This window comes from Acomys minous, assembly GCF_964271855.1.
Source record: "Acomys minous genome assembly, chromosome: 15".
Classification (NCBI taxonomy): Eukaryota; Metazoa; Chordata; class Mammalia; order Rodentia; family Muridae; genus Acomys; species Acomys minous.
The window spans coordinates 23,898,633-23,913,044 of NC_140497.1; the positions used below are offsets into that span (position 1 = coordinate 23,898,633).

Sequence of the window (14,412 nt, forward strand, 5' to 3'; positions counted from 1 at the left end):
TAGAAACAGTTTTGCTTAGCAGTGCATAGGTGCCATGAAATATTGAAATGTAGTATAAGTGATAGTTCGTGACAGAAAAGTGTTTTCCAATTTAACATTTCTTTATATATATTTTTACAATGGGGTAGCCCAGGCCAGTCTCACAATTAGTAGCCAGAGATGACCTTTAACCTCAGTCTCCCAAATGCTGGAATTACAAGTGTGTACCCTCACACCTGATTTTATGCAGTGCTGGAAACTGAGCTCAGAGATTCCTGCATGTTAGCTGATAGTACAGTTACCAACTGAACTATAACCTTAGCTTTCTGTTTTTTATTATATATATTTATATATTGTGTTAATGTAATCACATGTGTTCTAGGCACACTTATAAAGTTCCTAGGACAACATACAGGACTTAGTTCTCTCCTTCCATTAGGGGAGTTCCAGGGACCAAACTCAGATCGTCAAGCTTGGCAGAAAGCGTTTTTACTCATTGAGCCATCTCGTTGGCCCCTCCAGCTTTCTGTTGTAATATTTCTATTTATTATTTATCAGAATTCACTTCTTATCAAATAGGGGTTTTTTTGAGTGAAGTTGCTGGACTAGGGCCGCATTTCACGTTGCAACATTTTTGTTACTTACTGATTCATATTCCCTTAACCTCTCTGTTCTTTGTGCTAAGAACAGATAATCACCACTGGATTATTAAGTGAACTCAGTTAAAATTACTCATGACATCTTTATTATTTCCCACAGAAAGAACATGTTCTCTGAATAATTGTACAATTGCCAAGAGAATTGGAAAAGGAAAAGATGCTACAGTCATCTTTGAGCACTTCAGGAAGCCTGTCAATCCACTTGTGCAGGAAACTTGCCCTTGCAAAACACTAGATTCAGAGATGGGTCCTTCTAACTCAGATACTTGTAATTCTTATGGAAATGTACAAAATGGAAACACTTCTGTGCTTGAAGCAGACAGCAGACAGACAGAAAATTCATCAGAAATTAGCAATGCTTCTCAAGTATATATACATGATTCAGGTCTTTCCTGCATGCCCACTGATGACACAGCAAGTGGCGATGGCGGCATGTTCAGTGTGGCTTACCTCAGAAATATTTTAAATACTATTTCTGTTGCTTTTCCTTTTCAAACCAATACCGCCTCAAGTACAGTTATTACTTCAAAGTTCATTAAGGATCCCAGACTGATGAAGAGAGAACAAAACATGAGAAAACAAAATAATACTGCCGGTCTGAGTGACGTTTTGCCATTTGATAAGAATTTGGATCATGACAATTCACAAATAAAGCCGACTAGTTCCATCTCTTCATCCGAAGTCACCCCTGCTGATCATGCTGGCGCTAATTACTTGGATGCCCCTTGCTTCAAATTCTCTTCTGAAAGTTCACACACTCAGACTTACAATATTGGCTCAGAGGATTATGATTTTATGGCATCTAGTAAAGTCGCCATTGCAGAACAATGTAAAGAGCAACATAGGTTTTCCTTCCCCAATTCTATATCAAACGAATTTTCAGATGTTGGGAAACAAAAGTACAGTGAAGAAAAGGCCCAGAGGAGCAACACCCCAGTTTTAACTGAGCCAAACAATGAGCCACGCAACTCCTGTGAATCAGAAAATATTTGCAGCAAAGACTCTCAGAATCACGTCTCTCCAGAATCACGGTCTTCTGATTTAAATTCTGTATATAAGGTTGATCACCAGGTGTCCACACTCTTCCCAGACCAGGAGAAAGGAAACCTGTGTGAATACATGCAAAATACTGGAATGATGAGAGCCTCCATCAGCCCAGAGGACAGTTCTAAACATAGAATAAACCAGACTTGGTGGAAAGAAACTGTCAGTTATTTTACTAATGAAACCCAAACTAGCCCAGTTAATCAGTGCAGTGCATTACATGAGGAACACAAAGAAGGTGGAAATCTTAATTCTTTAACGGGAAATTGTGAAAAAATACCAGTTACTCATAAGCCACAAATGCCCAGATCACCCATGTCTACCACAAGGGGTGAAAATGAAATGGATCGTGCAGCATTGGAATTAGAGTGTAATCTTACTCCACATACAGAGTGTCTTTCACAAAAGCATCCTCAATACTCACTAGAGTGTGAAGATAATATTCATATGAGATTTGCCATGGCTCAAGGGCTATTAGATTTGACAGCAGAACAAAATAGTCAGAACTTTGTTACCGTGTTCACTAATGCTTTCCATGAAGCAAAAGATGATGGTCCCCTGGCCAGAGGGCAACTCACTGGTGGTGTTATGTCATCTCCCACCATGGACATGTCTGTTGACAGTTCAGGCTGCAGCAAAATTGGAGAATATATGTGCATCCAGAGGGAAAATGAAAATGAGGCAGTGTCTTATAACCTTCAAAAAGAAGAAGCTCCTCATATCAAAGATGATGTACAGGATCACAGCCTTTCTTATGATGCAGCATTGAGCTGTGATCCAAACTTGAAAATTAATTTACTAGAACAAAGAAATTATGAAAATGCAAATAATGCTCAAGAGAAAGATGATGCTTCTTTGGTTGCTGAATGCAACACAGATAACATAAATGGAAGTAAGAAGCAAGATTTTCATTCAAATGACCTTTTCACCAATATTGTTGAAATGAAGGAAATTAAAAGTAACACCAAAGCAGAAATTCCGAATTTTGAAGGATGCTTCACATTGAACTCAGTCCGGGGAAAGAAAGGTAGACCAGCAGAAATGGCGTCATCAGAGAGCGAAGATAGTATGGATGCTATAAAACAAAGACATGCGCCAAATGACGGAAGAAGTTCAGAGAACTTGGTGCCCACGTTTCCAGAAATCGAAGGCTCCACAGCACATGGAGCCTCAAATGCTACAAAACAAGTCGTTGGTACTGCGGCTCTCACATCAAGCACGAATCATGGAGATCATCAAGAATACCAGCTGAAAGAAACATGTTCCCCTGAGAGCTCAGATTTTGGTTTAGTAAAACATAGCATCTCTGATTGCGAAATTGGCCCTGATAAAGATAAATTACAACACTTTGAACAGTCAGTAAATGAGAATTCAGTTCTTCAAACTTGTGAATTGGGACGTGAAATTGAAGTAGAACCTGAAGAATCTGGTGATGCTTCTTTATTTCAACAAAATATGCGTAGCCATAGCGATGTTCCTTGTGACGATTTTGATATATATGAGTCTCTAAAATCACGTATTGATTGGGAAGCCCTATTTGGAAACACTAGTGAAGAGATGGAAACCTCGAGTTTTGCAAGAAGAGAGCGCACTGATCAGCATCACGCTCCAGAATGTAACTCTGTTCCTTTCTCTTCCAAAAAAGGGGGAAAAAAAGAGCCCCACAACCCAATTTTTCTTCCAGATCTACAAATTACAATTACAAACTTCGCTAGACTAAGAATCAGTCCCACTGATAATTCTTTAGATAATTTTCACAAACGCGTATCTGAACCCACACAGCCAGCAGCTAATAAAGGGGGGAAAGCCTGTGGATTTGGTGTTTACTCTCAATCTTCTGGAGAAAGTTCGAGTTTTTCATGTGAAAATAAGTTTGGTAATTCGGTGCAAGAATCAGGACATGGTAGCAAGTCTGGAACCTCTTATCGGTCGAACTCAAGTGATAATACACATGCGCATCATATATCTGGAAAACCAAACAGTGACTCTTTGTCTACTGCACCATCTGTCACAGTAATCAATGATAAGAATAAATGTCCCAAAAACTCAAAGCCTGACTTTAGCGATAGTAGAAGAAAAAAGGACACGGAATCAAAAAGCAGCAAGAGAAACCTCCATGCATCTTCCAGGGGTCAGAACATCTCCCACAAGGACCTAAGGGAGCGTGAAACTCAGGAGACAAGGAAGAAGCCAGGAGGTCACGACTCATCTGACCAGTTTTTTTCCTTATCCCAAGGGCGAATTAAAACATTTTCACAGTCAGAGAGGCACATTAGGAATGTACTGAATATTCTCAATAGTGAGGCATCTTTATGTAAAAGCAAACATCTGTCCAGAAAACTGGACAAAGCAGTTCTTCACTTAAAGAAAGCGTATAGAAGACTTCATACGTCTTTGCAGCTTATATCTAAAGTGGGGAAAAAGAGTAAAGGCCCATTACCAAAAGCGTACGCAGTAATCTGCAATAATTTCTGGGAAAGTTGTGATCTTCAAGGTGATAGTTTGATGTCCGAAAGAAGATATTCTACTAGGCACTTTTTGTCCAGAAGAAGATATGACAGCCAGGAAGAGAAAAGAGTTTTAAGATTTGATTTTGATGAGGCATTGGCCCCAATATCAAAGCACAGATCTTATAGAACAAGCAGAGAGAGAGTTGCAGAGTGCCTTTCAAGTGGAATCATGTCTGGGCATGTTTCCAGTAGTCTTACTTTCCATGTAAGAGAATTTTGTGATGAAGAACAACTTCCTGAATCACAGTTACCCCTAGCTTACACATCCCAGAGTATTAGTCAGTTAGAATACACGAATAGCATTGTGGGAAGTGTAGGCTCTTCCGAACTTGAGCATTTTTCTGAAACAAGTGGGTATATGCTTTACCCAGAAGAAACACTAACTGAAAAAGAGTATCAGACTGATAGACAGCTGTCTAGTAGTAACTATGCAAAGCTTGAAAACCGTTCAACACACAATACTATGGATATGACAAAAGAGTATAGTTCTGAAGATAAAACAGCTGTATGTGAAAGCAATTCGGTGTCTTTCCGTTTCACAAAAGAAAACACAAGTTACAGTCTAGATAACAGCTACGATGCAACCTGTATAGCTAACACTGACGTACTTGTTTCAGTTTTAGACTCAAACAAGAAGCGCTTTTTAAATGTTGGTATCTATGAACAAGATAACCTTGTATCTGACGATACTAGAAATGGAGAAGCAATTTTCCCTGTAGAAAAGTGTACAGTTCCTGTGGCGATCGCACCAAGCATTCCTACAGGAAATAGAGCAAGCAGAAGGTACATTGTTCCTCCTTTGTCATCAAATCTAGTGACAGCTGGTGAGGAAGACTCTCCTGTGGGGGGAAATGGACATTTCCATGTAAGTGTGAAGGAGGTGACTGTTACTAAGTGTTCTATATTGGATCTAACGTTAGGAACTGAAGGAAGTAAAAGTTGTAAGAAAAATTTAAAGGCGCTATTGTCCAACGATAGTTCTTTGCTCTTAAGAGAGAATGTAAAGGTTCCTTCAAATAAATATTTGGCAAAATACATTGAGGAGGAAAAGATTAGGAAAATTGAGCAAGCAATTTACAGAAAAATGATTACTGAAGGATCAGCTGTTACTATTGGGTACAAAAGTCAAAAGAGGGTCCTAAAAGAAGAATCCTTCCACGTAAACAAGAAAATAATTAAAAGCATCTTGACTGATTCTCATCTGAGCATTAAAAATTCTACCATAGAGACAATTGCTTTGAAAAACATTCCTAGTCAGCTTAATGAAAGAATGGAAGCAGGGCAAATTAAAGTTAGCAGCAGCTCCCACTCTGACCGTCTCTCCAAGCCAGCTGTTGCAGGAACTAACCGTAGGCCTGCTCTACGTGAGAATGCTACAGCCACTGCTCTTCAGAAGGAATTACAAGAAGAACACCACCCAGCTACCTGCACATCTCACGTAGCACAGCTGTCCCAGATCTTACGGAGAGCAGATGAAACAACGTCTTTGCAGATTTTAGAAGAAGAGGCTCAGGCTTGTCAAAATATTCTCCCTTTATTTGTTGAAGCATTTGAAAGACAGCAAGAATGTCCAGTTAACCATATTCTGATTTCAAGAAAGCTGTTGGTAGAACAGAACTTGTGGGATAATTGTAGACTTAAGCTGAAACCAAGTGCTGTTGATAGTTGGGTAGAGCTTCAAATGGCAATGGAAACTCTTCAGTTCATTGAAAACAAAATGAGGTTCCTAGAAGGTAAACCAACGTTCCGAAGCTTGCTTTGGTATGACGACAGCTTGTACAGCGAGCTGCTTCACAGGCCGCGTGGGTACCAGCTGCAGTCTAATTTCTATCCTGGTTTTCAGGGAAGACTAAAATATAACGCATTCTGTGAGTTACAAAATTACCATAATCAGTTAGTTGAATTCTTAGCAGAGGCAAAAGAAGAAGCTAATTCATACTATGCATTCTTAAAATACAAACGGCAAATCATTGAATGCAAAGCCATATTGAGGCACTATTCTGACTGCTTTGACTTTTGTCTTTCTGTTCCATTTGCCTGTGGAGTTAACTTTGGAGATAGTTTAGGAGACCTGGAAAACTTAAGAAAAAGTGCTCTAAAGCTGATCAGGATACATGGGGGCTCTGCTAAAGTCTATTCCTGTCCAGGAAAGACAGACCATTTGTGGATCATTATAGAAGTGGTCTCCTCAAAGGTTAGTTTTATCAAGAGCAGTGAAGAAATAAGTATCAAAATCTGCCTTTATGGTCTGGAACATATATATTTTGATGCTGCAAAAAGTCTTGTATGGAAAGAAAACAGCCACTCTTTCCCCAAAAGACACTCAGAAAAACACAGAGAAATGGAGGAAATGAATGAATGTGCTTTTTCTAAGTTGAAGAAGATCTGTGGTGTCTTGTCTAAAGGTTCAAACAATGAGCCAACTGGTATTGGGCTTGAAGACAATGCTGTGCTTGATTCCAGACAGTCAGCTGTAGGGAGCATACCAAACTGTAGGCTGAACAAAGCTTGGCTTTCATATCCAGATATTGGTTGTATTAGTGAGATACTGGATCAGGCTAAATCTGCAGACCCAGAAAAGTTACTGGACCTCACTCTCAGATGTACAGATCACTTAGAAATTTTAAAAAAGTACTTCCAGATGCTGCAAGAAGATAACGTAGATAACATTTTTATCACAGAGGAAAATGTTTTTGATATATTCAACAACCACACCCATGGAGCTGTCGTTTTAAAGCCTGAAGCTATTGATATTTACATTGAAATTGTCATGCTCTCAGAAACAGTGCACTACCTTAAAAATTCAATAGCAAAGAAACTGCACAAACAGAGGGTTCGAGGTCTGCTCTGGTTTGATTGGTCTCTTCTTCCTGACCTTATTAGATGCCAAGAAGAAATGGCTTCCTTTTCAACTGACGACAAGCAGACAGACTGTCTTTGGAAAGTGATAGAGATTGCTATTTCTCACATTAAGAAAGAGCTGGCTGTTATCTGTGAATACAGGGAAGCTGTTAATTTTTCCTACGCTCTGCGTCTATTCTCCAGAGAACTTAAAGAACTTACAGCAATTAGAAGGCTTATAACTAAATCTAAGCATTCACTTTCCACATATATTGACTTGGTGCCACATACTGCATCTGTAAACTATGGGAACACTGTGGCCGAATTAGAACATAACCACAAGCAGTTTTTTATGCTACTTAAAAACGTAATGTCTGCCCCGCAGAAAGATTTTGGGAAAATGGTCCATATTATAAAAGTTATGAAGACAATTGAACATATGAAGATGATAAGTACTAAAGGTACTAAAATGTCCGCTCATCTTCTCTTTTTCCAAATGCTGCGTAACAGAAGGGAAACACTGCACCTGAGCAGGAAGGAGACGGTGGATGTGCCCATTTCAGAACCCGGGGAGAACAGCAGTCAACCCGGGATTTCTGCGCAGACACCCTCGGGTACAGAGGGCACAGGGAAAAACACCTCAAGTGCCTCTAAAAAACGACTTGTGACAGCAGACACGTGTGAAGTCTCTCAGAGAAATGGAAACGCTGACGCTGGTTCCAGTTATAAGAAGCAAAAGGTACAAATGTCTTTTTAAAATCAAACTTGCAAATGTTCTTGAGCACAACAAGCTTACTCTACCCAGAAAAGCAGCTTACAGAATATAAAAGTTGGGGAGGCTTTACATTCTGCCTGCTAACTATTAGTGTTAGATTAAATGACTTGTATTCTTTACAGAGTTATGTAATTGAGGTACCTTGCAAGTACATAATTTTCCGTATATTAGAAAGTATTTCATGAAAGAATAAAGCTTAATAGCTAGTAAGGGGGCACGTTCATTATTGGGAATGTGACTGACCAATTCATTATTGAGTGGTTTCTGGGTACTTCCTATTGGAATAATAGGGCAGAAATTTTCCATATATGATTATAAAAATTACAAAAATCTCATATTAGCAACATTTATGTAGTATGTACAAATAAAAATTCATTCTTCACAAAAACCATAGAAAATATGCACTTTAGTCAACTTATTTAAAGATAAGGAGACTAGGTGTTTATTCGTTTTTATTGTACTGAAATTAGAAGCCAGACTCTGCATATGCTGGGTAATGCTCTGCCCATGAACTTCCAGCCAACTTAAATTGGTGACAGGAAGAATGAGGCAGGCCTTAAAGGGGGTTGTTGTGGGTCTGAGAGTGTAACACAGACCATAGCAGGCTCCAGGTCCCTGTGTTCAACAGGCTCATGTGCCCATGCACGCACACACACATGAGCGTATGTGGGGTGTGAGGAGGAGTGTCCCCGACTTAAGTACAGGCCTAAGGAATTTGACCTTTATCCCTCCATACTAAAATATAATGTCATATGAGATGTGTTAGTTTTAGATTTATGGGGGGTTTTTTTGGGTTTTCTTGGGGGGGGTGATTTAAAAGGTAATGAAATTCTGAGTTACTTAGAAATGGTAATCAGCCAAGACTAGAAAATGGTGCTGTTTTTAGCAGAAGAATGGAAAATACAGGCTGGCATAAGTAGAAGTGTTTCAGATTTGGCATTTTCTAGACTTGGTTATATTTGCATGCATATATATATGCATATATATATATACACATACATACATACACACACACACATACACACAGAGATATTTTGCAAATGGAACCAAAATGTAGACATGAAAAGCATTCATGTTTCATACACAATGCCCAAATGTAGTTTTGTAGTCATTTTAATTTCTGCATGGACCAAAAGGTTCCTGGTGTGAACATTTCCACAGTGCTGGGTCATAGCTCAGAGCACTGGGATTTGAAGGCTTGAGGTTTGGAGTTTGGAGATTAAGAACATTCACCCTTGTATCTTACAGACAATACTTAGAGAATTGATGGGTAGTTGTGTATATATACATATATATATATCATACATACACACGTAAGTACATACACACACATACATTCAGTACACATAAAAAAGAACAACTTTTTAAAGAATAATTACATATGCACTGGGTAGATGGCTTAGCAGGTCAGAGTACATGCCCCAAGCCTGACAATCCGTGTTCAACACTCAGGATCCTAAAGGAGAGGACTGAACCATGCAAGTTGTCCTTGCCGTCTGCACATGCATACCCACATACTCATGTCTGCACACAAAATAAGGTGTAATGAAATTTTGTTTCCAAAAAAAGATGACGCTGTGGTTCTTCGTGACTTGTTTGCTGACAAGGGAACAGTACATTGGTCTTGGTGGCACACGCATCTAATCACAGCACTGTTGAAGGAAAAGCAGAGGTCACTCAACCCGAGTTGCATAATAAAATCCTGTTCACAAAACAAGAAGGAAACAATCCTAATAGACCGCAAGGGTTGTCTCAGATTTTAAAGTATTTGGGAAAGAAGGATATTGCAAAATTACTTTTTAAAGAGGTTGCTGTACACATGTGAAATACTATATGTAAGTCTAGCAGAGTCACTTTTTTGAATTGGTGAGTACAAGTTAGTTTGTCATCACTAATGTAAAACTTGGCTACTTAATTTTTCTTTTTTTATAGGTTACCATGAAAGATGTTGGAAACAAACAAGAAACCATATCCAAACATCCAAGGTAGAAGTTGCCACCAATCAATCCTCTTTGCATAACACCTAAGTAAAATTGAGCAAATAAATAAAGAACAAAAATAAAATAATTTGTAGTTCTGTATAAACTCCTGGGTCATGCATGTGGCTTAGAGGACAAGCGTGGGAAACATAGACGTTTGTTTCAGACTGAGGCCTAATGCTCTTGAACTTCATTCTAAATACTGAGGGCATATTGCCTTAAAGATTACTAAAGTTAGCTGGGGCTTATATAGGAATGACTGCTAAACCAAGAAAGAAAAGTTTATTTTAACAGGTATCGCTTAGCAAACTGCTTCTTAATGCATTAAAGATTGGGGCAAGGGCTCACAGGTTAAGAGTACTGGTTGCTCTTCCAGAGGGCCTAAGTTCAATTCCCAGCAACCACATGGTGGCTGATCGCCACCTTAATTGAGATCTGGTGCCCCCTTCTGGTATGCAGGTGTACATGCAGACAGAACATTGTACGTGATAAATAATCTTTAGGAAAAAAAAGGGGGGGCAAGCACTCTGGAAGGTAGAGGCAGGCAGATCTCTGTGAGATCGAGGCCAGCCTGGTCTACAAAGTGAGTCCAGGATAGCCAAGGCTACACAGAGAAATCCTGTCTCGAAAAAATTTTTAAAAATGGAAAAAAAGTTTTAAATTGTGGATTTTACATACCAACTAAATTTTAAAACTGATTAAAGAGAAATTGCCATCTTTTATCAATAGGAAGTTAATAGAAATGGTGTATAATTTACAGACATAAGCATTCTATTTCATAGGAGGATGCTTTAGCTGTAAAATAGGAAAAATAAGATCTCAAAGGCTATTCCTGTGTGTGTGTGTGTGTGTGTGTGTGTGTGTGTGTGTGTGTGTAACTTTGTAGACCAGGCTGACCTCAGAGACCCTCCAGCCTCTGCCTCCCAAGTGCTAGGATTAAATGCATGTACCACCACGCCTGCCTGGCCAAAAGCTATTTCTTTAAACTGAATAAGGTAACTATAGAAAATTCACTAAGTTTTGTGCTTTCATTTACCTCTGTAATTTGTATTTCTGACTATCTCCATATTTTTTCCATTTTACGAAGATTAAGTAAAAAATTATACAAAAAGGAACAAACAGTTTAATTTCTTTCTTGATTTTTCCTATTTTAAAAAATATTACACTTGTATAATTATTTTCATGGCATATGTGACTAAATGGTTGTAAAGTGACATAATAAAAACACAAGAGTACTAGAGGAAACATACACCAGCATTATTATCCTAGGCTTGTTAATCAAGTATTTTCTGCTTAAAGAATTAAACTGTAAGTCAACAAAAAAAATAATTCTGCTACAAGAATGACACAGAGGCCTTGCTTCATAGAAATGAACATCCTCTGAAGGGACAGACCATCCTGGCAGCTATAAATCTCAAAGGAAGTCATCACTGAAAATAAAGCCAGAGTACCTGCTAGAAAACTCAGTAGTTTATATAGCATTAGATGTCACTAAAATGCCATTTAAGGTTATATTGGTTAAAACATGGGCCTTTTGATTTCTTCAAAGGGTATAAAGACTCTAGACTGAAGATGAAGTCCTCTCAACTCTGGAGAAATAATACCACTTTTTCTTTCTCAACATGCTTTGGCCCTTGATACTGCCATTATTGCCTAATTAAGACTTTAAAGTTAGCCGGGCATGGTGGCTCTTACCTTTAATCCCAGCTCTCTGGAGGCAGAGGCAGGCAGATCTCTGAGTTTGAGGCCAGCCTGGTCTACAAAGTCCAGGACAGCCAGGGCTGTTACACAGAGAAACCCTGTCTCAAAAAACAAACAAACAAACAAAAAACTTTAAACTTAGTAAGAACGCCACAGATATTAAATTGGCAAGAATTCTGAAGGTCTGCTTTTCTTATTCTCAGCAGATGAACAAACAAAAGAGTATCTGTTTTAGCAAGAAAAGGGAGGTGTATTTGGTGCTAGAGACCCACAACCAGAAGTTACACCAAAAGAGATGGGGACAGGGAAAAGATAGCTACTTAGGAGTAATGAAGCCTGTCAGTGGGTTGGAAGTATATGAAGTAGAAACTATACTGAGTGATTGAATAATGGGAGTTTCCTGCTTTTAAAGGCTTTTTAAAGGAAATGTTCAAGTCACTCAGCTGTCTTAATATGGTACCAGATGTGGAGACCATCCTCTTCAACAGGAACCATGCTTAAGTTCAGACCCAGGGAATAAAACTGAAGGATTTTTGTTTTGTTTTGTTTTTTGGGGTTTTGTCTCTTTGGTTTGGTTTGGTTTGGTTTGGTTTTTGGTTTCTCGAAACAAGGTTTCTCTATGTAGCCTTGGCTGTTCGGGACTAACTTTGTAGACCAGGCTGGCCTTGAAACTGTCTGCCTCTGCCTTCCCAAGTGCTGAATTCTTATACTAAATAAAAATTTCAAATGTTCATGTTAAAATGTTATAACTGTATCTTTAAAGTTGCTTGTGTTTATATTACGTTCACTAGCACTACAGGATCTCATGTCCAAGATGAAAACAAAATACGATCAAATTCATGTAACACTCTGAAAAGAAACTCTGCATCTCCAGAAATGGGCAAAAGACAGAGCTCGGTACCTGGCTCGCTTTCCCCTGCTGAGCACGCACAAGACACTTGTACACCAAAGTCAGAAAGCAAGATAGAGCCAACAAACAACCTGCCTGGTAATTTAGCCCATCTCTCTGAACAGCAGGAGACCTCTAATGTCATAAAGAAAAGAAATGTGACATTTAGTGCTGCTGAAACAAATGTTAAGGAAGACTGTCCCTTAGTAACTTGTGACCAAAAAAATGTAGATGCCACTTGCTCACCTGACAACACACCTGTACAGAAATCGCATAAAAACTCCGCAGATCACACACAGATCTCCCCTTCAAGTTTAAGAGCAGGAAATGATGACCCTCTTGTGCTTAATGCACCCATGCTCTCAGTGTCCACTTCCTGTCCTGTGAGGGCCAGGGCCACCCACAGCGATCTTGAAATGAGTGATGCAGACTTCCCACATGGAGATAATGAAATCCTAGATTTGTCTATGAAAGACTGTACAGGTACCGGCTCTCCCGAAACTGTGTGTATCCAGGACAAAACTCCTGTCCTGCAGGTAGATAAAATACAGCCTATGAAAACCGGATCAGCAGAGAAGGGTATGAAGGATGCACCACACCCCAGTACTGCACCATTTGCCTCATACAGGAACTCAGCCTGTTTTGTGACTCAAACAGCACAGCACGCCCTCTCTGAACAGGATGGAAAGAATCCTGAAGTGCTAACTCAGAAAGTTGGCACGTCCTGGAGTGAACCTCCGCAGTCTGTGCCCACTGCGGTGTATAATTCTTCTGAGCGTTCGTTTGAGGCTTCATATCCATACTATTCTTGGTGTTTTTATCAGTACAGCAGCAGCAACGGCACTGCTGTCACTCACACGTACCAAGGGATGGCAACATGTGAGATGCAGCCACCACCACCTCCAGTGCTGACTGCAGTTGCAAGTACTGTCCACAACATGCATTTCAACCGTTCATACTCGGAACATTTTAGTTACTTTGCTGGACAGCAACAAGCAAATGCCTTTATCCCCGGAAATGGGTACCCTCCATCTCATACGCCCGTCTCTTACAGTTATCAACACCCAGTTTACTCACAGTTTGCTTCTCCTCCACCAGCCCCGTATCCCTATCCCCCTAACCCAGCCGCGCTTCCACACGCTCCTTGGACTTACGGTGAGTCCACAAGTCTCCATGCTTGGTTCATTTTTATTCTTGGTTTTATATTTACATAAATGTATACATGGTGGTACGTACAGGTATTTTCTTTGTAGACTTGTAGGATTGCTTCTACACTGAGCAAAGTTGAATTTTGTTGTAAGTTGTGAATCTAGTTGTCAGAAAACAGAAAATTGATGTCACTAGCATGTGCTTCAATAACTATCTTTAAGGAATAGCTAAGCAATTACAGCAAAATTCATGCAGTGGTAAAACCCATTCAAACTTGTCACACAAGTTTTTTTTTCTTGTTTAAATTGGTTTTTATTTATTTTTTTAATTTTTTTCTCCTTTATTAATTTATTCTTGTTACATCTCAATGGTTATCCCATCCCTTGTATCCTCCCATTCTTCCCTCCCTCCCATTTTCCCCTTATTCCTCTCCCCTATGACTGTTCCTGAGGGGGATTACCTCCCCCTGTATATGCTCATAGGGTATCAAGTCTCTTCTTGGTAACCTGCTGTCCTTCTATTGCTACGGGAGAGTGGATTAAAATGCTGGCATATTTCAGTATTTTTGCTCTTCTATATATCTTATGTGAGGTTTTAAAAAACCTGTCAGGTCACACAAGTTTTTAATGACCTGACAGGTTTTTTAAAACCTCACATAAGATATATAGAAGAGCAAAAATACTGAGATATGCCAGCATTTTAATCCACTCTCCCGTAGCAATAGTAGGGTATGTGGAGAGGCTTTTTCTGCATGGTCTGCATTTCGTACTATGAAGCCTCATTTTGGTAAAGGGAAGAAAATAATAAAAAGCAGAGATGGGAAAAGGAAAATCAACTATTTAAAGCAACCTCTTCCTTTTCTCAGTTTTCTAATGTTTTCATATAA

At 39.3% G+C, this 14,412-nt stretch overlaps 1 protein-coding gene across 7 annotated transcripts in view; it reads left to right on the plus strand.

Annotated features, from left to right (window-relative positions):
• TEX15 (testis expressed 15, meiosis and synapsis associated) overlaps nucleotides 1–14,412 on the plus strand; it is a 71,669-nt gene that overhangs the window by 52,179 nt on the left and 5,078 nt on the right. For 4 of the 7 annotated variants that reach the window (XM_084760355.1, XM_084760356.1, XM_084760357.1 and 1 more), the window contains 3 exons: nucleotides 739–7,772; nucleotides 9,741–9,793; nucleotides 12,280–13,532. In XM_084760355.1, the coding sequence (XP_084616481.1) occupies nucleotides 739–7,772; nucleotides 9,741–9,793; nucleotides 12,280–13,532 (8,340 nt within the window). Of the gene's footprint in view, nucleotides 1–738; nucleotides 7,773–9,740; nucleotides 9,876–12,279; nucleotides 13,533–14,412 lie in introns of those variants that run through there. The other 3 variants (XM_084760361.1, XM_084760359.1, XM_084760360.1) reach the window with 3 other exon arrangements.